The sequence below is a fragment of the Varanus komodoensis genome, unplaced genomic scaffold, assembly GCF_004798865.1.
Source record: "Varanus komodoensis strain SLA01 unplaced genomic scaffold, ASM479886v1 scaffold26, whole genome shotgun sequence".
Taxonomy (NCBI): Eukaryota; Metazoa; Chordata; class Lepidosauria; order Squamata; family Varanidae; genus Varanus; species Varanus komodoensis.
In genome coordinates, this window is record NW_025335684.1 from 12023432 (window position 1) to 12047682 (window position 24251).

The 24251-nt window shown below is 46.2% G+C and overlaps 1 protein-coding gene across 2 annotated transcripts; it reads right to left on the reverse strand.

Moving 5' to 3' along the window:
• Window positions 1-3616: 3616 nt before the first annotated feature.
• LOC123024945 lies at window positions 3617-23910 on the reverse strand. 2 transcript variants are annotated; one of them, XM_044433248.1, is made up of 6 exons: window positions 23213-23910; window positions 22361-22430; window positions 21672-21808; window positions 19748-19862; window positions 13245-13307; window positions 3617-4424 (listed from the first exon to the last, which is right to left on the reverse strand). In XM_044433248.1, exons 1-6 carry the CDS (start codon window positions 23408-23410, stop codon window positions 4402-4404), a joined length of 606 nt encoding a protein of 201 aa, XP_044289183.1. In that variant the 5' UTR covers window positions 23411-23910; the 3' UTR covers window positions 3617-4401. The 2 variants fall into 2 exon arrangements, with proteins under 2 accessions (XP_044289183.1, XP_044289182.1); XM_044433247.1 differs by lacking the exon at window positions 3617-4424 and adding an exon at window positions 10145-12475.
• Between the last annotated feature and the right edge of the window lie 341 nt (window positions 23911-24251).

Genomic DNA, 24251 nt, shown 5'->3' on the forward strand with positions numbered 1-24251 from the left:
AACGATTGACAACTGTCTCGGTTAATCTCGCTATCTAAGCCCGTTTTCTCTTTTCTTCAATTCCTCTCTTCCCTACATGCTCTTTGTCGACAGGGGGAGAAAGTCACGAAGGGCCTTTAATGGCTTCTTCTCACTCCCCCTCTCTCTGCGCGAATATGGTTCGGCCCAGCGCTTCTCGGGTTCTTACAGGGATGGGTCGGCGACTCATTTTCTCTCAGGTGAGCGTGATTCAGCGTTGATTTACATAAGGGGCGCGGCCAACGCCTTAAGGCCAGCCCCTTTTTGGAGCTGCGGCGGACCTGCCTAGGTGATGGAGGATGCTTAGCTGGAGGTTGCTATTAGAAATAGGCCTGCAACTATATCCATTGCAAAGAAGCAACTTTGTATTTTTTCTGCTGTAGTAAAAACACCTAGATGGGAAGTTATGGTTAAAGATAGAACCGATGGGTTGAGTCATAGGTGCAATGGAATTCATCAGATGCATACAGTAAATGGTGTAACTCTTTCAAATTACCAGATTACCCAAATTCAGTGAAGTGTAAATACGTTGCTTGCTAGGCAACCTAAGTTTTTTCAGCCTCTTATGTCATTCTTTCAAGTCTGCTTCCCTGTACTGTTTTATGTGGGAATGAACACTGGAAATCAAGGGGCTTGCTTCTGAGCAGACATTTATTTTTATTATTTATTAAAAGTTTTTCTAACCCTTCCCCTACAAACATCTCAGGATGGCTTGCAATAAATGAGTAGAATAAAACACACACTGGATTGCACAAACAATGAACTATTTAGGCTGCCATCTTAAAGATGCTTACTGGAGCATAAATCCCATTGAACTCAAAGGAGAGGTTTGGAAAAGGAGGCAGCATCTCAATTCCAGTTTTGAAGGATACAGATTTTGTAAGGTGTGTTGCCTGCAATTTCTGTTTGTGCTTAGAGGCCAGCATAACTGTACCCACTTATACATTCATGCTCCTATTTAAGCTTCATCTTGTTAATATCTCTAGGGAGTGAGCCTATTGCTAATCTCAACTGTACCTAGCTAATTAATATGACACCTAGTTCCGGAGCAGTGCAGGTTTGTTACTAGTACAGACCTCACTTGTACCTGGAATGCCATTAATTGGCTGTTTATGCCATCATTAATTTTATACCTTTTAAACGATTTTTTTAAACATTAAACTTTAATACTTTGAAAGTGAGTCTGAGACAGGCAATGTTACCTAGTTATTATATTTACATCCTCCCTTTTCTCCTGCAAGGAACATAAATTGATTTACATGGCCTTCCTCCTCCTTTCCATTTTATTTTCACAACAACCCTCTGAGGTAGGTAAAGCTGAATCAGTGACTGTGCTGAAGTCACATGGGGAGCATCATGGCCAAGCAGGACCCAGAGCCTGGATCTCCTGACTCCTACTCCAGCAGTCTAACTCCTCTGCCACACTGGTTCTAAGTGAATTGTTTACACATTGAGCAAAAAGCATGCCCTGAGCTTGCAGAATGAGAGAATTAGAGTGAAAAAACCAAGGACAAATCTAGGCACTGAAAATACAAGGACACATATGCACTAAACCTGAATATTGTTTATGCGTAAGATGACACACACACATGCACTAAAACGCAAGGGTCCCCTGTGTGCCTGTATGTGCGTGTGCGCAGGGGCCCTTGCATGTTTGCGCTACTTAATGGTATGTCTTCCTTCCATTGGGGTTCGGAGGGGGAGTATTTGGACAGCAACCTCCTGACAATATTCAGGTTTCCTGCGGTTGTTGAGCTTCCGGAGTGGGTCTGTGGCTACAACCTGTGCTGTGCCTGGCGCTGCTGCCTAGTTCTCTTTCTGTTTTAGCATGTTGAGCCCAAGGTCTCCTGCACAGCTTGGTTTTCTTCGTTTCCTTTTGGTTTGTTGTTACTGGAAGAGACCCTGAGTGGTGGTTGTGGCAGCACCTTTCTGGTAATCTTGGCACAGATTGGCATGTTTTTTCCCTCCTGCGTTTGGTGGGCATAGGAAGCTGCAGCTGTTTGCTGCAATATGAGGCAGTGTATCTGTGACACTTGTGCAATGTTGCTTGTTCCATATTTTAATTGCTATTTGTAATGGGCCCATTGTTTTATATGCCTTTGCTTCTGGTTTAATGTATATTTATTTTTCTTGACGGTAAGCAGCTTGGCTTATCTGCAATGGGAGCCAAATCTCAGAGATTTTTTGAGCTGTCTTCCAGTGGTGGTGTGGCTAAAGGAAGATGGGGTTGGACCAAAATACCAGGACAACTTAATTTAAAGCTCTTATCACTAGAAGCATAAGCTTTTGGAGAACATGGTTGAACCTTTTAGAATGGGAGAAAATTGCACAGAAGCAACGAAGCTACCAGTTGGAAGTCCTGGAGAGTGGATGTGGCCCCTGAGCATGTGGTTTTGCACCCCAACTTTAGTTAGAAATAAAATGATAAATCTTAAATATACTCGACATAATGTAGCGTGACTGAAAGCGCTCACTGCAAGGGAGAAGAGACAAGAAATGGCTCGTTAAGGGGGTGAGATAGTGCTGAGGGGGAATATATTATTGTGGGTTGCCATCTGTTGTCATGAAAAGTGAAGTGATTACTTATTTGCTTAAGGTTTTTGTGTATCTTGAGGAGAGGAAGTACATGCACACCAATCTTTGGTGGCTATTTTGTATGGCAAAGACATTTGTTGGGCCAAACCTGTCCAGAGAAGAAAATTGGAATTTTGCAGCTGGCTGCTACGAAGCAACCTGACACATGCTGTTTCTTTCATGGGACCTGGCACAACCACTGTTCTGTATATGTGCGAGTACAAACAGATATTTACAGAAATAATACCATAACTTTAGAACATTCTGTCTGTGCAAAGGAAGTGATCAGTGAACATCCTGACTGGTGAACTGAGGAGTGCAATACTGTATTGTTATAGCATAAATACATTTCACAATGAATTGCACAATTTCCCCAGAGGTCATGCTTCTCTTTGTTCAAGTGGGGATAGCTGCCAGACCAAGGCATTCCACAATTTGGGGGATGCAGTAATATCTCTGCAAGGTATTCCAGTTTGCCTCCTTTTGCGTGGGAACAATAATTCCATATAGGGTTAGGCCAGTGATGGCAAACCTTTTAGAGACCGAGTGCCCAAACTGCAACCCAAAACGACTTATTTATCGCAAAGTGCCAACACTGCAATCAAACCTGAAAACGGAGATTTTAGTTTAGAAAAAACAATCACGGCTAGCCCAAGCAATTATATCTCTCTCTCTCTCTCTCTCTCTCCTTGGCAGCACACTGACCAGCCATGCGAAAGCTCAGATGAGTTGCAGCTAATGAGTCGTGGCTTGTGATGTCATCGCCTGGCGCCACGACTCCTTTCCGGGCATGCGCATGGCCCCTGTGTGCGCTGTTATCCGATGCTGGGCTGCTGGGGCGCTGCTGGGGTGACTTGCTCGCGTGCCGACAGAGAGGGCTCTGCATGCCTGCAGTGGCACACGTGCCGTAGGTTTGCCACCGCCAGGTTACACCATTCACCTGGAGCTTGGGAGACCTGGAACTTAGTCCCCAGTCAGGCATGAAGCTCTTTGCGTGACTTTGGGCCAGTCACTGATGCTCAGCCCATCCTACCTCACAGGGGTGTTGTAAGGATAACATGGAGAAGGGGAGGACTTGGTGAGCCACCTTAGAAACCTTGTTAGTAGAAAAAAGTTGGGACAAATGTAATAGCTGATGTTAATGGAATCCAAGATCCTTCTTTGTACCACTAGAAGTTTCAGGCCAGGTCCAGTGTCAGGGGTCAGCATCTTTGGGCAGATCTGAGGTCCTGAGAATACTAGGAGGGGTCTACTGATCACCTCTGTCCAGTCCCCACTATCAGCTGCCCTGCAAGCAGCAGCAAGATTGCCCCCCTGGGAAGGGCTGGGCCTCTTCTCGGCCTGCAGGTCTGTTCTGCCTGATTCAGGACGTGGGAATGGTGCTTTGCCAAACACCCATCCATTTCACTCAGACATAAAAATGCAAGAGCTACCTTGGATCGTACCTCTTGACATAGTAGATAATGGACTGCGCCTCTTCAGACTGCTGCACAGAAGCTACGGGGCCACACCTGGTGAAGTACTTAAGATACTCGTATTTGTGTTGTGCCATCAAGTTGTCTCAGACTTATGGCGACCCTAGAGGAGGATGCCCACCAAAACAGCCTGCCCTTCACAGCCCTGCTCGGCTCTTGTACGTGTATTGCAGGCTGCCGCTTCCTTTATGGAGCTGGCCTTCCTTTTTCTCTTCCTTTGCCTTTCCCAAACGTGACGGTCTTCTCCAGGGAATCCTGCCTTCACAGGATGTGTTCAATGTATGGCAGCCTCGGCTTGGTCATGTTTGCTTCCAAAGAAACTTCTGGCTTGATTTCATCTGGGGACCACGTGTTGGTCTAGAATATAAGATATTTGTATAGCATTTCTCGATTTTTTAAAACATTAAATTCTAGGGTATTTTACAGTATGGTACAATCAAATTTCTAGCCATATGCAGCTAAATTTCATGCCAATCAAAAAGCAAAATGGAAAACATCTAACAACCATCGTTATAAAACATGAAACGATCATGATGGCTCGGAGAATCCAAATTGGTTTATCAGATACGTAAGTGAGCTTTGTCTGAGCTTCTCTTGGGAGGCTGTTCCAAGCAAGGCTGGTGCAAAACATTCCTCTGTCTGGGACGAAGGACAAGATGTCCCCTTTGTGTCCTGCCAGCTGTTCCAGGCACTGAAAGCGATGGGGCTGACAGTCAGCACGGAATAAGACAGCTTTCTCTGGAGCACCTGCAAGCAGCAAGGGATGCGCTAACCTTTGTCCCTGCTTACCACATTTGGGGAGGTGGAAAATCCTGACTTCTTTCTTTGCTGCTGCAGTAATTTTGCCATTGCTTAGACCGTCACACCCCAGTGGCTAATTCTTGGAGCCCGGTTCTCTTCCGCTTATGGTTTATTGCTATATAGAGGCAAAGAAGGATGGCTAGTCAATAATTTTATGAAGATGGAGCTTTTCATATTTTACACTGAAATGATAAAGTTCAGGATTCAGTACAACTCTATTTACTGCTAGGGTCTAAATAGTAGTAAATTTTGTACTAGGATTTTATTATGTAGTTCAATGTAATTTATATTGTCTATTTTATGAATGGAGCTGTTAGGAATTTCTGTCTGGAGAGCTTCAACTATTGGGCAGTATGGAAATGAAAGAGCTATTTAAGTGTTCTGGATTTAAATTTATAGGTTGTTGTAACATTAGTATTTATGAATGTGTGTAACATGGACATTATCTGATAACTTCACATTTGGATTCAGGGAGTGAAAGTACAACCTGAATTCAGAATGAAAGTTCAAAAATTTGGGGGTTTTGAAGGATCTGACTTCCCATATGTAGATTGAAATGTTATTCTCAGAATTCTGCTATATCAGTATATAATAGGTAATTTGCATAATGCATATACAGCAACACCTGAACCATGGCTGTTGTCTAGTAGTCCAATATTCTGTTCTCAAATGAGGCCAGAGAGAAAACTCTGAAAGCTTCAAAGCATACTAAGAGAGCACTGTGAGCCTTAACAATGGTCTAGTCCTCACTGAGGTAGATTGAGTTGTACCACTTCAGGCTACCGTGTCAAACTCACAGAACTGAATCTGCTAAAACCAAAAATCCCTTGTTCAATTATATCCAAAATTGAAACACCTGCAAATAAATAATTAGGATGCCAAGGAGAAATGTTCCAGCCTTAACTTCTCTCTTGAATTTTTAAAAATGTGTATTCCACCTTTCTGTTCATTGGTACTCAAGGGGGCTAACAGTACAGATATATATGTAAACTGTAATAAAATGCATAGTTAAAACATAAAAATAAGGCAGGTAAAATATAAAAAGAAAAACCCAGCCAGTTGCAACTCATCGACAAATCAGCTTCAAGGCCAAAGGCCTGATTAAATAAAGATGGTTTTGCCTGCGAGCACAGATAGTAGTAGATTCAGGCGGTCTTCTTTTTTCTGGTACGAAGGCGTCTCAGTTATATGAACTTTCATCTGGAGTTTGAAATGGCACAGTCCAGGGACAAGTCTACCACTGCAGTGCGAACTTCATCCAAGAAACATGATTGATCAGTCCCACTGTCCCAACGAGCCATAGAAGAATGTCATGGAACAGGATACTGATTCCCGTGCACTGTTTTGAGTAAGGGCTGGGGCGGCCATGCACTCAAGTTGAAAGATAATTGTACATTCCTTCAGCATGAGAGCTGTGCACAGCTATTCCAGGAGCTCAGTTCTGTCCAGGCATGCTCAGAAGCAAACCTTGCTCTGGTGCATGGAACCAGGAGAGTGCGCATGAGATTGCTACTTTATGGTTCAAGCCTGTGCGTGTTTACCCAGACCTAGCAGTTGTCTCCAGTGGGACCCACTCCCTGTTAAGTTCATGTTGACTTGTTCCCTTAAGTTGCAATCTGTAGCATTTATTTGGGGGATTCTCCCATTGAAATAGTGGAATGGCAAGTTCATGTTTTTATGAGAGCCAGTGCATGAGACCGAGTGTGGTGTAGTGGTTAAGAGCATGGGACTGGGACTCAGACTTACTTTGGAGCATGTATTTTGAATTAATCTTCCATATTCACGCTGAAATGTGGACAGGTGGAGGAAGTTGTATAGTGTTGGATCCAAAGCGTTCAGCTATTGCAGCCTCTTCTTAAAGGGCTGTTTCAGGGCCTTGGAACTGCAGGTGGTGTTCGGCAAGACGCAAGCGGGCTGCCTCCACTGCCCATATTCTGATCCATAGATTAGGAGCTCTTAGTATCCCTTCCACTAAATATTAAAGGCTCTGTGCCTCTGCCAGTGGCGGATGAATTGTGCTTAGGATCTGTGCAGCTGAAGCCCAGGCCAGCAAAGAGATGCCTGTGCAAGGCCAAAAGGAGACAGAGGAACTGTCTGCCATGGTGGATTTTCTGGCTGGCAAGGCCAGGCTTAAGAACTTGCCTCCCATTTAGTGATTGGCTGCAGGGAAAAACAGTTACAAATGCAGCAGGATCCACTGTCTGCACTGGCTTCAAATGGAAATGGCAGAACAACAGAGAAACTCTGTTGTGAAAAGCAAAATCTGCATGCTTTTTTTCTCCTTAGCCAAACTAGTCTGTGAGTTGATAAAGAGGAAGCATTGCAAGGTAAAAAATAAATTTCCCAGTGCTTCTCTGTGAACTTTGCCTCTGGTTCAGGCTGATTTTTTCCAAGAAGAGTGATCTGAGGGCATGTCAGGGCTATCGGTTGGTAACCAACAGCATGAGAGGCAAGGGATGTGGATGAAAGATGGGATTTCCTGCAAACATATTGTCCTCCAGGGATTTTGATTTTTAAATAGCCCAGCCACGCGGCTGCCAATAAAGGAGCACTGAAAGAATGCAGAGATCAGCTCAGGCTTTTTCTTTCCTCCGTTCCAGATCTGGCAAGCCCAACTTGGTGCCTCGCAGAGGAACTGGGCTACAACTCTGACCATTCTCAACCACCATAGCCATTGGCAGTGACTGGGAATGATGGAAATTGCACTCCAGGCGCTTTGGTGGGCACCAGGCTGGAGAAGGCTCCCCCTGGGCTTGTCAGAGTTCTGAACTGTAGATTGTTAGGGTGAAAAAGCTGAAAGATAGTTAAACTATAAGTTACTAAAGAAATAGGAAATGACAATTTCCACATACTTTGCAGAGGCTGATGCATATTTATAGATGCAAGTTTTGAAATAATTATAAAGTGAATAGAAATGCAGTTTTATTTCAAGATTAGTGTGGAGGATTGTGACCAGAGGAGTTGCATGTTTTGCGCAGTCTGCTGTCCAGTTGCTAATTGCACAAATACTTTTACCGTTCTTTATCATTAAAGCAGAACTGGACAGGACGGCTGCTCAGATAAAAGACAGCCCCTATTTGCATTCCTCAAATATAGAATTATTCTCTGTCAGAGGAACAGGGCTGAAAACCAGAGGAAGTCGGTTGTTTTGGGCATCCTGCCCTTCTGGGCCAGTTCTGATAGAACACTGTGTATACTTTGATGTGCATGCTATTTTGTGGGATTGAAAATTCACAGCTATAAAGCCTTGCCAACAGAAATCATAATGATGTGTGTGCCCTTGTACTGTCCTCTCTCGTATGCTTAGACAGGAACTCTGAATAACAACATTCACTTGCTGAATGAGCTTCAAGTGAACCCAGTCCTCCAAACCACTGAGGTTGAGTTACCAGAGTGGCTGCATGAATGATCCCATTGTTAAGAATATGGAGAGTTTCTTTCTACTCTATGGTCCTCATGATGCCCAAGTGATACAGAACTTTTGATGTAAGGGTCTCCTGGACTGAACCATTGTTAGCGTTAATAAAATGATGATTCCACACTTCAAATGAATGAACTAATGCCTTAGGTGACTAATCAATGGAGGCAGATTTATTTACTGCAGTCACATTTAATCAGTAGAGCTGAGAGTGAAAGTGTTATCTTTTGGTGCATCAAAAGGAATGATAGATGACGTATTAAAGGTTGTCTTGATTTCAAGCAATGTTTTGTTTTTATTCCTAAGTTATGCTCTACTTTGTTTCCCAAACGACACACAGTTTTGATTCTTTGAGTATCAATGCTAACAAGTGATTGATCAGTTTAAAATCATCTTATAAATAAATCAGCTGAGGGTACAATTTTACATGTTTAGGAAAAAGTAAAACTCTCAGCATTCTCTGGCTTGATATCCCTGCAACACGGGATTTTGGTCCTATTGTGCAGCCCTAACCCCTAGTTCCACTGGCAGGGGAGCGAGATGTGAAAAGAAGCTGGCAGGGGCCATCTGCCCAGCCTCCAGTTATTTTTATTTATTTATTTATTTATTAAAACATTTTTATGCTGCCCCATTCGCCGAAGCCTCGGGGTGGCTTACAAATATGCCTGTGGAAAGCTTGGTGGGCAACAAGCGATTATTAATGGTGAACTGTAATAGCAAGTGTTACAGAGGCATCTCTGGAGAACCTGGTTACAGGTCAGCCTAGATATTTTCTCAGTAATTTCACTGAGATTGGGAGAAAAAAACAACAGCCCCTGGAGGCCGGATGCTCTCTCTGTGGTAGATTTTCCTCTTGGGTTAATATTGCTTTCCCAGGTGCCCTAATTACTAAGGGGAAAAAAGCCTAACTCTGAAATTGTTGCCCAAATGAAGGGCAATGTATAACATTAATCAATAAACAGAGAAAGGTCTTTCTGTCCCCATTCCCTGGCCAGGGAAGGTGTGGTCACTCCAACCCTTGCTTTTCTCTTCCTTCCTCATTTCATTTCTCTTTTATATCATGCCTATTAGTTTGTGAACCTGTGGGATAGCTTTTCATTCATAGCTTTTAAAAGATACCTTTTAAGATCTGTACATCACCTGGAAAATGTTAGGTGCTTTGAGAGCCAGTGTGGTGCAGTAAAGAGCGCTGGGATGGGGCTCAGGTGATCCGGAGCTCATGGGGTGACTTTGAGCCAGTCGCAGACTCTTAGCTAAACCAACCTCACAGGACTGTTGTGAGGATAAGAGAGGAGGAGAATGTGAATTGTGCTGAGATCCTTGCAGGAGGAAGAAAGGTGGGCTGGACATATGAATCAACGTTTCATGATGAACAACAATGGGATATTTTTACGGCTCTCTTTCCAAACTCAAGACACAAACTCTGACACAAACTCACAGCTACTACACAACAGTACAGAGCAAGCAAGCAAAATCAAACGGTCATCATCGCTGTTTTTAATTACCACCTGCTGTGGGGCGACTCTGCGTTTCATCAGGACCATGTAGGGAGGGGAAGACAATCACTGTCTTTTTGTCTCACAATGGTCCCAAAAAAGATCCCCCCCCCCATTTATAGCAATTTATTATCTGGGACTAATGGGGTGAAAATGGAACAAAGGGGGGGTGCATGCGCAGGCTGATAAATGGAACAGGGCAGCTGGGATTTGGAGCGGCAGCTCTCCGTGCTGCAACATTTTGTTGTGGGTCCCACTTAGCCGCTTTGACTTCCCGGCTCCTTTTGGCAAACAGGCTGCAAAGGAAGCTCTCCCTTGCTGCTTCCTCATTCTTTTGCTCAATCACATGATTGAGACTCACAAAGTCAACCAGGACAGGAAATATTTTTTCCTCCCCCTTCCCTTGAATGGGCCCAGAGGTGAATTTTTCTTCCTTTTCTTAGCACTTTGCAGTAAAAAGGGCGAGACTTTTGAAAAGCACGTTCCACTTCCCTAAGCATCGCTTAACAGGAAACTTTAGGTTCAAAGCTGCAAAGTGGGAGGGAGAGGCAGGGCTGGTCTTACCATTAGGCCTTGGGTGACAGGTGCTGTGAGCCAGGTGATTGTCCTGAGTTGGCACCTCTCTCCCCGCAGCCTCTCTCCTTTCTCTTTCCCACCTGATCATGCCAGGAGGCTTCTAACTACAATATCTATTATCTTAAAGGTAGTTAACAAGAGATGGCTGTCGAATTAATGCTCTCCAACTGTGGAGCTAGTTCTTTTGCATACCAAAAGTTGACTCCAAGTTGAATTCTCTTTATCCCCTTCCTAAGACTCCATTTCTCAGGCTCAAGGAGCTCTCTGCAAGCTCCACCTCTCCCAAGGTAGAGAGAAAGATGAGAGAGAGAAAGATGGCTGCCTTGGGTGTCCGTTCTCAAGGGCTGCTGGCTGGACTTTAGTGGAATCAGAATCGAAGGGGAACTGGAAGGAGCCTGTAAGCCAAGCTGAGACTCTGAGAAGGAGAAGCTGGGATGCTTAGCTCAAGGCCAGACTCCCCAGGTGGGTGGGTGGCCTCTGGGAATCACCAAGATATGCAGCTATTGGGAGGGGGCTTGGAGCAGGGGGTTTCTCAGACTCGGCTGAGGCAGGTACAGCTCTTGCCCCCATGATGCGTCATCAGCAGAGGATGGAGCCCCCCTAGCCCCCAGCCAAGAAGTGGGGTACGTTAGTAGCCATTCAGGATCGGAAGTCATGCGTGCTCCTTGAAGCAAACATCTCGGAATTGACTTCGATTGGTTGGAGGTGGCAAAGTGCAGAGTTTTGCCAAGCGAAAGTTTAGTCTTGAAGGCCCTGGCAACCTGATCTCTGATTCTGAAGGCGCCTGTCTTCTGAAAAATCACCAGGGACTTTCCTGGCAGCTTCCATCTCAGCAGAAGGGTTGGGTCCGTGGCTTTTATAATTTCATCTTAATTCCATTCTGGACTGTTAGGGCAGAATTAGCCCTGTCATATCCTTCCTCCCCTCGCCCAGCGTGGATTTCTTTTGCTGCTGTCCACTTCTGCTTTCTACTGGGTGAACTCCAATCCTTGATCAGGGTGTTGGTCAATGCCTGTTGCTGCTTGAGGAAGCGCGATACTGAATGCTGGAGGTTTACAGTAGAAACACACGCAGTACATTCAGTCAGGACAGACCTCGGAGGGACTGGGGTGTTCCACAGTGGTTGTTCAGGCCACTGGCACAAGGTGAACCTTTCTACTAAATCCGGCATTAGGGCTGAAGGAAGTTGACAGGGTAAACACTGACTGTACCTATTCACCAAACCCAGTGAGTAGTGATAGCAACTGCAGTGCTTCCTGCTTAGTCATAGACTGGACTATGATAATCTGCTTTGTACAGGGCTGCCTTTGAGGAGTGCCTGAAATCTATAAACGGGTGCAGAGCGGATTTATTTATTTATTTAATAATAATGAAGATTGGGATAATATAACACTGGCCCAGAGTATGGTCTGAAGGCACATAATGTATCTATGTGTTGAAGATAAGCAAGTCTGGGGCTGGCTTGAGCTTGGAGGGGCGGCTACCTGAGAATCGCAAGCTCCCCCACAATGGGAGAATGGGGAGGTATAAATATAACACAGAAACAAACACAATAAAATGGAAGCGGACAGAGCAGACATGCAAAGCCCAGAATCTACAAACTGGTGCAGCAATGACGCAGAATGGGATATTGAGAATAAACATAATACTCATATAATGGGAGGATGATGATTTTTGAGTGTTAAGTAACCATGTGCCGGATGTCCTAACCCGGGTCTTCTGATAAAGGGAATTTTAAATAACCCATAGCTCACAAGCTAGCAATTAGCTGTGCCTTATCTTTTACGATCTTTGCAGACCCATAGTTCACTCGCAGTTCTCGGTTCACAAGTCTTGGCAACCAACAACTCACTAACCCATGCTAACAGAAACCAAGGTTCAGTATCAGAGTATCTGCTGCAGGTCTTTCTGTCCCTGGCCCACCTTTCCCGCAATACTGCATTGTCATGCCACACGCAGAAGTCTGCTTCTCTTCCGTGTAGGTCAGCCGAACCCTTCCAGTTTGCTTCCTCCCCGTCTGTGGGTCAGGTTGCAGGTGGCACGCCGCATCCAATATCCGAGGGTTGTTTAAACAAATAAGAAGTCATCTCGAAACAGGAAGAGAGAAAGCACCATGTCTTTTCAAGGGAGAGAATTTCACACTTTAAAGACCACAACGGAAAAGGCCCTGTCTCTTGTACCTGTCCCTCCTATAGACCATGAATGCAGGGCAACTACTTATCCCTGCAACTACTTAAAGTCTGGGTAGCTTAATTTGAAAGGCAGCAGTTGAGTAAGATGCATGCACCAAGTTTGTACACGTGTGTGTGTGTGTGTGTGTGTGTGTGTGTGTGAGAGAGAGAGAGAGAGATGGACTGGCAGTGATTATGTTTATTGTTATTTTGATTCTTGTATTTCTGTTAGAAGTTTGGGTTGTGGTTCTCAAGAATTTGAAAAGCCCTCTTGTGGTTTTTCACAATGAAACGGCCTGTAAATATTTCAATGAGCAGATAAAGAACAAAACCACAAAATCAGTCCCGTTAGCATCACAGGGATATCCAGTTCTCAGAATGAATGAACTGGCAGGAAGAGAAAAGGAAGAGTAGCAGTCTTTAATTTTCATCAGTCCAAGTTGTGTGGCAAGATACGGCCATTCCATTCCACAGACTCACCTGATAAGCAACTTTACATTTCTGTACCCTTTAAAAGAATAAGTCTGCATGCAAATGTATATGGGGCAATTTGATTTCAAATAACCTTAAACTGAAATATGAATGATAATACCAGCAAATTAAAGGGATTACTATAGGTTGCTAGCCCTCATGGTGCAAGAATATTAGAGCGTAAGCATGTTTGGGTCAGCAAATTCTGTCCAAAATTCTTGTTCCTTTTAATAGGGTATTTTACCTGTGTGTTTGGATAGAACGTCCCATGTCTTTTTCACGGAGATGGAGGCAGGCATGGATGTTGCTGTGGAAAAAAACCATACAAAACAGAGAGCCTCATGAAAAAGTCAAACAAACCCAGAAGCATTTTTTTAAAGGATCCAGAATTTTGACGGCTAGCTATGAATATACCAGCTCTTTTAAAAGGATGTGGCTTGCATTTTCCATATTCTGAAGCACCTAGAGCAGGGGTCTCAAACTTGCGGCCCGCGGGCCAATTGCTGGGATGGGTGGGACACGGGGGAGGGGCCCTGCGGCCTTCAAAGCGCCGGCGGTGCCCGGGCCGGCCACCGCGGGATGAGCGGCCCCCCACCACCGCTTGATGCGGCCCAGCCTCACCCAGACTCTACTTACAGTGGCCCCCAGGGAAGTTGAGTTTGAGACCCCTGACCTAGAGTCTTGGGAACAAGAGGAAAATACGAGCACCCATGGAACCCTCCTAAAAGCAAGATCTTTCCATAGAAAAGGGTGTAAATCCCACCACTACTTTTCACAAGCACAGATCATTCATGCCTTTGGTTTGGCTCACCCTTTGACAGCTGTCAAACCAACTCAAAGTGGGAAAGGCTATGTGGAACCTCTCTGGGCCAATGTCTAGGGTTGGCACCTGCTGTGCTTTGGCAGAAGGTACCTCCCTGGGCATGACCCAGGTGAGGCTGCCCGGTTTTGGACACCTGTAAGAGTTACAGGAGCACGCTTGCAAAAGACTGAAAAATTATTTAACACACAATCATGTGCAAAAATGTTTGAACATTAGAGATGCCTCTGCAAAATCAGTTTGCGAACATGGGGATTGGAAAGCCAGTTGTCAGGTCAAAGACTGTGATATCTGATAACAAAAAGGGAAAGCGTGGAAAAGCTGCAGCGAGCAGAAAACAGCTTGCGATCACGGAGGGAAGGTGGAGACTAGTTAGGCCTGGTGCAACGAGCATCCATGGAACACCGAGGGCAGAAGAGGGAGGGATGGGAGAAACAGCCCATGGTGAGACCGATCATCCGGCGGGTGCTGTTGTTTGCACAACAACCCACCCACCGTGGCTCGATGCCAGTGTCCACAGTCTACAAGGGCGTGGGCCACAATAAGACTGCCCTAGAAGTAGGACAAGGAGAAGAGGCAGCTGCCCTCAGGCCAGGGCATGGGAGTCAAGCCAGCGTCTGCACAGAACTTCTGCCTGAAGCCATTTTAGGAACCAAATTAGCTCACAACTGAGGCACAGGAACAGTCCTAACATTGACCAACTAAACTCTGACCTAGTAATCCACTGGAAAATAGTCAGGATCCTAGACATCTCTCCGGGCTGAACTCCTGTACCCAGCAGGCCTTTCCTAAAGGGGTCAGAAAAGCGATTTGGAGTCAGTTCTGGCACTCAGTCATGGACTCGGTCCTGGTGTGCTGCCTGTGTTGCCTCCGGCTTTGCCTGCTTGTCCTGTGAGGGGCCGCTGGGACACAGCAAGCGGCGGGCGAACCAGCGTGTCCAGATGGCAAGGCAAAGCAGCCCGCCAGGCAGACTCTCGCCTGTGGGTCCCTGCTGGAACCTGGGCCTGAACTCAGCGGCTGGCCTGGGACCTTGATGGGACCCCTCACAAGCGCGTGTGGAAGCACCTCTCCACGCAGAAGGGATTTAGGAGCATTCCACAGGCATCTTCCACGGACAGCTTCCAAACGCCATTGTGCTCCACAAGCTGCTCTTTGTTGCCCTGGTCACTGGTGAAGATAAGCCCAGTGGGCACTCTTCTGAATCCGTGAGAGGCTGGTTCAGCCAAGAATACAATTTGTCAGCGGTACCGTGCCAAATGGCACTGCTGATTTCTGGGAACTTACAGGTGATTTCTAATTATTGCATACCTCTGGCATGGAGACGTCAGCAACTGAGCATACCCACCTTTTCAGTTTACAGGCTGCTCCTGTGTAACCTACAACATTTCACAGATGGAAACAAGCGGATTTCTCTATTATCATGGCAAATATTGTCTCTGACCATGATCTGACTTTTTGTTTGTATCTGCAAAACTATTTTAGCTGGCCTTTAAGGTCCTGCTACTAGGCAGTAGCTGGTCTTTCACGGGTTCCAAAGCTGCTTCTCCACTCTTCTCATTCTGCCCAATATGCCCCATCAGGCCGAGTTTTCCCTTTGTGTCTAGGCCTCTAAACATCCATCCAACTTTACACTAGCAGGGGGTATTGGCTTCATTTAGCCCAGGGGCTGCCCTCCCTTTTAGAGAAGCTCCTGGGAGAAGCTTTCCAGTGGTGACTGGATCTGGAGCAAAAGGCTGGACTCTTCCCTGCTCAAGCACATTTTAGCTCAATGTACTTTGATTTCCCCCATTCTAAAAGACTGAAATCCCTCTCCAAAGGCTTAGTTACTAGTCTGAGTAAGTGGGGAACCGGTGGACAGTGGGCACGGAAAGAGTATGCAGCCAAAGGAAGTTGGAGAACCTCAGAGGGCCAGATGTGGCCCCAGCCTGAGGTTCTGCACCCCTGCCCTGGTTCTTTGGGAAATCCTATCCTGCCATCTCTGTCTTCTTGTGCTCTCACAGTGCTATTAGGAAAAGCAACAGCCAACCCGCAAAGAAGGGTGGTGATTGCACTAAATCTTCCTTTCTGAAATTTTCTTTTGGCAGAGTAAAACTTCTGTTCTTTATGCCTATGCTTGTTCTGCAGCCCATGCTTTGCAATTGTCTTTGCTTTTGTGTCTCTTTCTCTGCAGAGCATAAGAGGGAAAGAAGGATTGCAAATATATTCGTCTCAGCTTGGTCATTAATAGCAGAAAATGGGAAAAACACAAGTCCTGAATGGGAAAGCCGTGTTTGGCACAGAGAAAGAATGTACAGGGCAGCTGCATCAGGATATAGGAAGTCAGCCGTTTCTTCCCTCCAGCCCAGTATTGCAGACACAAACTGGCAGCTGTGGCTCCCCAGAGATCCAGGCAGATATGCTTCCTCCTCTGCCTGGAGGAGCCAGAGAGCCAGGGACCTCCTGCCTACAGAGCATGCCATGGGAAGCCTTTGTTGCACTTGTTCTTGTCTTACAGTGCAAGGAAAGCTGGGAAGGCCAAACTACAGAATCTATTTTGGAACATCAGTATACCTGGATGAAATATTCATTAATGAATTAAAAACATTTTTATCCCATAACAGACTCTTGAAGGGGCTTACATGCAGTCAATAAAATAGGAAGGCCTCTGCCCCACCGGCACACGATATAAAAAGACATGGCACACAGGCAAAAAGATGGGCTGGGGAAAAGATGAGCCAGTCTTTTGTCAGGGTTGACTGAATTGCTCATTTTGCTCTGTATAGCCTGCTAGAATATTAAAGGCAAAACATAATTATAGGAATACAAATACAGGAATTTTATAAAAAGTATAATGTTGAATTGGCTGTCCAAAATGATGAGGAAATTGTACAGTTTGCAGTTCTGAAACTGCACCTAATTTGGGTTTGTTTTGCATTTTATGCTTTGAAAATTGGTTGTTATGACGTATGTTCATTTGTCTCTTTGAATATGCGTTTTCAGAAACATTGCAGAACTCCTTGGGCTTCAGGCCCCTGCCCAAGATCCTGGTATTTTGGCATTGGTCAAGTGTATTCGCATGTGGGAATAGTTGTGTCAAAGGTTGTGAGCCGGGGCTAAGAATGAAGAAGCTTGGTCCACCAATCCAAAGAAGTTAGTCTTGCAACAGATTTTTTTGCATAATCTGTGCATTGAGCATGGGAGAGGAACTGCTCATGAGAAACTGCTCACGAGAAACTTGGCTGAGATTCATAGGAAAACTGAAATGTGGAGAATTCGTGCATTGTGCAAGCGTTGTGGTTACATCCATTGATCTGAGAGCAGCAAAGCGAGCTCCTTCCTGCAATGGCTTCCTTGCTGTGAGGCCCATCTAACGGTTAAAACGGGTGGTCGTGTTTCGCCTCTTACCACTGCCTATTAGTCTAGCAGTCACATTTTGTGGCCTGGGAGTTCTTACTCCGCAATCCAAAGCAAGCATATATGATTAAGGAGTAGAAGAGGCATTATTTAAACATATATTGCAGTGATGTCTTCCTTTCATTTCTATTCTGGAGTTGGCGCAGAAGTCCCAGTCCATCTTCAGAGCCCTCCAAACCCTCCCCTCCGGCTCCATCATAGGCTTCCCCTTGTCTGCCTTCTTCTGGACACAGGCCAAGGGAGGCAGAGGAGGGTCCTTTCAAGCCACTGATTCTTCCCTAGCCCAGTTCCTGGAGTAGCCTTGATCACTATAGATTTATCTTTTAGATTCCTCATCTCAACATGCTCAATACATTACTTTCTCTTTCTCAATATATGACAATTTGCATGAGCACCTTTTAATGCAGTCTGATGGCCTCTTTTGCCTTCTTCGGGTGATGCATTTCTTCCTTCTCTGGCAATGTACAGGTTGACCCCCTATTTGGGGGTGAGGGTGGAACATTTTAAGTGTTGAAATCCACTTTGTTGCATTAAAAATACTGACGCAGCATTGGATGTGACGAGCTCTTTGGGCTATATTCCAATTTGCTGCTTCATTCATTTGTGGGAGCTGAACCCAAAATCTGGGCTTTTACAGAATACAGAAGAGAACAGTGGCAAGCATAGACAGAGTAAAAAAGAAAAGGTCTGTACACAGTTCTTCCATTTTCTAGCTCATTTGACCTAGTCAGGCTCACATGGGAATGGCCTGAGCAGCCAGATGTGGCTCATCTCTGGTGAAGAGTAGCTGGAGGGAGGAAGAGGGCGTGGAAGGTAATGATTCTTCAGCTCTAGAGTCCCTTCAGTCTGGAATTTGCTTGAGAACTACAGCATCACTGCAAGGCAGGCAAAGACACTGGCTTGTTTCACATGCAACAGCAACTCCTAATATAGGTTCTGTACAGGCCAGTGTTGAATTGCGGGTTGTCATTATGTGTGGACCCTGCCCTATAGTTTAACTATGAAGTTGTTAACCACAAACAACCCAGGATGAGAGCCCATGGCTTGTTGAGTAGTTAACTCTGGGCTGTGTATGGTTGCAACCTATGGTTTAACCATACTGCTGGGTTTGCACATAACCAATGATTCAACAACAATTTGTACTCAAGCCTATTCTGGGTTGTTATACTATGTCAACCAAGTCATTTCAAGCACTAGAGTGGAAATCCAAAGGCAAATCCTGAATGCTTGAACAGGGCGCATTCTCCCCAGGTCCGGCGGCCCTTTTGAGGTGAGCTGGGACCCAACAAGCGCGAACAGTGACTGGAGACATCGTCTGTCACGTGAAAGCTCACTGAAATGAGCCAGTCGTCTGAGCTGTCACCTTCCCTCATGGCCATCAGACTTGAGGCTGCAGCAACATTTTTTCCAATCTAATTCTTTTCCCAGAAGCTCTTTACTCTGCTGCAAAGGACATTTCCATGTGCACAGCAGATCGGGAATGCTCAGAGTTGTAGGAGTTTCTTGTCTAACCATGCATCTTGTCCTCTAAAATACTTGTTTTCCCCAGTGGGGTAAAGAGCAGCGTTGGGGATGCTATTTCCACTGGGAAATGTGTTGGGGGAAAAGGTTAACACCCATCACCCAGAACTGTAGCGCCCTTCTAATTTGGAAGGCTGGGGGGAGAAAGGGATTGCTTTAAGGAAACACCTAGAGGTACAACATTTGATCTCATGAAACTAGTTTGGCCCTAGATCAGCAAAATGTATACATTTAGTATTTCCTGCGGGCTTTGAAAAGTCAGCCTACTCTCAGATGTACTTGGAGACTTAATTGGTTTCCTTCCATGAGCTGTTTGGGCCCTTAGAGGAGCAGAAAAATGAGTAAGCATTAAGTCTCCCAGTACCTCCCTCGCTGCCCCTTCATGAGCGGTACGCAGCATGAGAACGGGCTCTGTTTTTGGTTCTGCCTGCTTTGTGGACATGGAAAGCAAAGGCCCAACTGTTACTGCTCAGCGCTGGTTGTGTCTGGTGCATCTCACCCCACTGTAGTGGCTGTTTGGATTATTCTGCTGGGTTGCTTATGCCGATATTAATTTGACCCTAACCCTTGGCCCTCCCCCAGGAGCTGCTAAAAGGGAAATTACGGCAGGGAACTTGGCAGAGCAAGTGGAAGTAGAGTGGAGACTGCCCTGGCGGGCAGCCAGTTATGGAGTCCTTCTCATCGCTTTCAGTTGCATGTGCCTCCGCTTCTTCTCCTAACCCGCGTGCGTTTTCTGTGCATCTCTGCTCTCCCTCTTCTTGGGCTTGCAATCCTGAACTTGTAAACAGCAAGTATGTGCAGCTGAGCCCAGCCCCTAATGCTGCTGAGCCATCCTGGCAAAAGGAGCATGATCCTGTCCAAAGTAAGCACCCTAAAGTCCAGAGGGGGGAAGCCACACATTTTTATTTTCTATCTTTTTACCCCCGTCTCTCTAACAAACCTTGAAGGCAACTCAGTTGAACTCAGCAGGGCTTAAAGCACAAGCAGTCCATGTCTACTAAAACCCCACTTACTCTCAACAGGGTTCACTCCCAGGTAATTCTGTACAGGACTGTAGTCTTGAAAGAGTTGATGCAAGGGCAAAAGAACCACCTCTTCAAGAGAAAAAGGAAACGTTTCAAGTTGGCCCTGGAAGACAAGTGTATGCATAATATCAACATAATTATTCTCTTCCCTAATTCTTTAACTAGAAAGGGTTCAGAGGAGGGCAGCAGGGATGATCCAGGGTCTGGAAACGAAGCCTTACAGTGAGAGACTGAGTGAACTGGGCGTGTTCAGCCTTGAGGAGAGAAGACTTGGAGGGGTAGAACAGCTCTCTACAAGTGCCTCAAAGGCTGTCACACCGAGGAATGAAAAAAAATCTCTTCTTGCTCATCTCTGAATGTAGGACAAGGAATAACACACTTAAACTACAGCACACCAGTTTCAGGCTGGACTCCAGGAAAAGCTTCCTCACGGTCAGAGCAATACAACAGTGGAACCAGTTGCCTAGAGAGGTTGTGGGCCCTCCCACAGTAGAGACATTCAAGGCGAAACTGGACAGTTATCTGGGTGGGATGGTGTAACTTGGTGTCTTACACCAGCAGGGGGTTGGACCTGAGAGCCCCTTCCAACCCTACTATTCTCTGAATCTAAACTGGGATGAGGGGAGAGAGAAAAAAGTAAACTATAACTTTGCTGAAAACAGGCTTTTTTTGACACATTGACACGTGTATTAACTCTGTGGTAATTCTCCCAGCTGTTCTAGTCTTGATTTAGGGTCCTTCCAGATGAGGTTTTTTACTGCCTCACCACCAGCCTCACTCACCCAGTCTGACAGGTTCCAGATATTGCCACCTTCTACTTGTGGTCCTCCCAGGATTCCCTGCTATTTCGTCCACCCTTTTGCTTCCTGCAGAGCATCCATTAAGGAGAAAGATGGAGTAACTATCAAGCACCCTTGGGTTGGTGGTGCTAGGAGCTCTCTGGCTGGAAACGCCCATGTTGGCTGCTGTGCAGCCGCCATTTTGTGCCAGCACCCTGGAATGTTGGTATCCCTGTTGGTCTATGGCCATGCTCGTAAGCTCCCAAACTCAGCCTTACAAGCATCCTATACAGAGTGGGAAGAGGGGTGGAGGTGATCTTGGCCCCCTTTGTCCTCCTGCCCTCTGTGTTTTGCTAGATGGTCTTTTTTGTCCATCTAGCTAGAGTGGCTTGGAGTGGGAGGGAAGGAGGCTGGGAAGGATCAAGGTACATCCTATCCCGGCTTCTTCAGCCTCCTCCTTCCCCTCCATCTTCTCCTAATCTCCGAGGTTGGTTTCCCAACCTCAGAGAGCATCCTCTGTATTTGGAGCTCTGATTCCCAGGTCAGAGCACTGTCTCTGAACTTGGATCTGGGAGTCCAAAGCATCCTGTGACCCCACAGATGCTGCCCTACAGCCAAGTTTGCTCCCTAAAGCAGTAGGAACTGAGATAGTGACGGACCAGCTGGCTGAGCAACTCGCAAACCTGAAGATGTTCTTTGTCACTGGGCAGCTCAGTTTCCATGGCCAGTCACAGTGAACCCTCCCTGACAAATAATCAAGACGCCCCTTTTCCATGCATTACAGCATTAATAATTTCCACACCGTGTATTTTCCCCTTGTGATTTGCACTTCTGCATTTTTTCTTTGTCTTAAATGTGTACATGTCAAGAGGTTTTCCAGGAAGGGATTGTGGTGACTACGGGTACAATGCTCGACCACAGTGCTTAACACTGAAAGATCCTTTGGAAGATCAAAGCCATGTCCACATGAGTTTGCCTGGCCTTGTCCTAAGAACCCGGATAGCTGGGGAGAGCCCCAGAATAGAAATCAGTGCAAAGAAAGGCCAGAAATGGAAAGGAAAATGAGGAGGAGAAAGACAGGGGTGGGGGGAGATGGAAGAAAGGAGAAAATGTTGCCAGCAGGTCTGTCCCACCTGCTGTGTGTCCCAGTCTGGACTGCAGCGCCTGTCATTTCCAACCAGAAGTCCCTGGCCAGCGAGCATCGTGATCCCGCAGAGCTGGATAGCACCAGGTTGGGACAGCTGTTCTGTAGTTTGAAAGCCACCCATAACTGTAAAAATCAAAACACCACAGAATTTCAACACACAAGTTGGTAGCGCACGGAACCTGCAATCCCTGGTAGGTGGGGGAGTGATAAAATTAGTTGTGGGGCAGGAAGTGGAACAGTGTGGGAGGTCCGCCTGGCACCGTCGTTACTGGTTTTTCGGCGCCAGGTAAAGACCTTTTTATTTAAACATCATTTTAATTGTTAAAATATATGATCTGGCCAGGGCAACTTCTCCTTCTCTTTTCTCCTCCTATATTCTTTATTTACTTATTTTATACTGTTAATTTTAATTGTATATTTTATGTTTGTATCTCAGTGTATTTTTTGTATTTTTGTATTTAGTAGTAATTTATTATGTTCTATCGTATTTCAATGTATTTTATTGTGTTGTAAGCCGCCCCAAGGCTTCGGCAAGGGGCGGCATAGAAATGTAATAATAATAATAATAATAATAATAATAATAATAATAATAATAATAATAATCTTTGCCACACAAGCGAGCCAGATGGTGGGGTACGAGCAGAAAGCAGCTCGCCAGGGGAGGGAGTCTCATACCTGCTTGTTTCTGAGCCACTGCACCTTTAGTCAGAGTTGAGCTGGGCCCCTTGATTCGCTTTAGATGTAGCTGTTAAAAATAATGAGTAAATGTGAGAGCCAGCCTGGTCACTCATGCATGGACAAGTGTCCCCATTCCTCAGGAGACCTTGCTGGCTCGGTCCGAAGCCCGCCCACTCCCAGCACTTCCTTTCCAGTGGTGGCCGGCCAGGTGATTCCTGACAGAAACAAGAATGCCTCCCTAAGTTCATACACGAGTCATGATAGAACAATGAATAAGAATGCAAGCACACATGTTGCAGCCAGAATAAATTGCTAAAACTTTTATAGAACCGATGATGAAGAATGTGTAGTTCTCTTCTAGAATCATTGCATTAAGCAGAGCAGTGGAGGGAACTGAGGACTTGTAATGCCAGCACAGAAGACAGCTGGATGCTTCCCCTTCAGACAAGACCCAACAGAAGAGCGAGCTTCGCTTGGTGATGCAGGCCCAGTTCCAGGGGGGCACATTCCGCTTTGGCCCTTCAGCCCTAATTCTAAAGCAGCAGCAACAGCTACAGAGAAGAGCTCCCTCTTGTGTTCGTTGGATGAATGACTTAGCAGAAAAGCAGCAGCAGCAAAGAGAGAGAAAGCAGAAACATAGAAACAGAGCTAGTCACAAGGGGTCTCCCGGGCCATCTAGTCTGACCCCCGGCTCCAGCCGGCTCCGCTCACAACATGCCCACCATGTGAATGTCCAGCCTATTTTTGAACACCCGCTCTGATGGGAACTCAACCACCTCCCGTGGAAGCCCATTCCACACCCTTGGCGTCCTGACTGTCAGGAAGTGCTTCCTGGCATCCAAATTGAACCTTGGCTCCCTGAGCTTTGCTCCACTGGAGTGTGTCCTGCCTAGAGCTGGAGTCCGAGTGGCTCAGTGCTGGCGAGGCCCTCCTTCTGCCCGGCATCTGTCCCTCCCGTCTCCTGCAGTGGGGTAGCTGGCAGAAGGCACAGAGAGGCCACAGAAGTACCATCGGAAGAGGCCACTGTCCAATGTTCCTCCAAATCATTCTGGTTGCCGGTCATGAGGCACCAGTAGGCGATTGGGTGCTCACTCAGAGTCTCTCTTGAAGGTGTGGAGAGTCACCCACTGACGATGCCCATGGTACAATTGCAGGGCAGCTTGGCTCCATCTTTTCTACAGTCTATTCTCGCCTTCAGGACACAAAGCAGCTGTTGACGTCTCGGTGCAATCTTACAATCTCTCTTGCAGGTGTGGAGAGTCAAACGAGGTATCATTTCTCCGTTGCTGCTCCACTCTTTCTTGGCTGCAGGTTCTGAAGCACCAGTTGGCGTCTGGGTGCTCCCTTTGAGTCTCTCCTGAAGGTGTGGAGAGTCAAACCGGGAATCATTTCTCCGTTGTTCATCCACCCTTTTTCGGCTGCAGGTCCTGAGGCACCAGTTGGTGTCTGGGTGCTCTCTTTGAGTCTCTCTTGAAGGTGTGGAGAGTCAAACGGGATATCATTGCTCCGTTGCTCCTCCATCCATTCTTGGCTGCAGGTCACGAGGCACCAGTTGACGTCTGGGTGCTGTCATTTCACGTCATGTGTGTGTGTGTGTGTGAGTGGGTTTTTGTCTGGGAGAACTGGGCGAGTGAGAGGAACTGCAGGACAAACAAGGCGGGGAACCAAGGTAAGTTCTCGCAAGGGATACCGATGGCAGACCAGGAGCTTGCCTTGGCGGGAGCTGAGACTTGCCAAGACTATCAAGAGCAACAAAAAGGGCTTCTTTCAGCATGTAAATAGGAAGAGGAAGGGGAGGCAAGTGGTGGGACCACTATATAAGGAGGAAGGAGATCCAGTGACTGATATGAGGGAACAGGCACAGATGCTAAATGACTATTTTGCCTCT

Bases quoted from the DNA above. Each gene is read 5' to 3' on its own strand.
- LOC123024945 (XM_044433247.1), bottom strand. From the start codon at position 23,410: ATGATTTGGAGGAACATTGGACAGTGGCCTCTTCCGATGGTACTTCTG. The intron at 22,431-23,212 runs GTTCAATTTGGA...TATTTTTAACAG, and splicing joins GCAAAGCTCAGGGAGCCAAG to CTACATCTAAAGCGAATCAA. The intron at 19,863-21,671 runs GTGGGACAGACC...CTTGTCTTCCAG, and splicing joins CAGACTGGGACACACAGCAG to GGCCAACTTGAAACGTTTCC.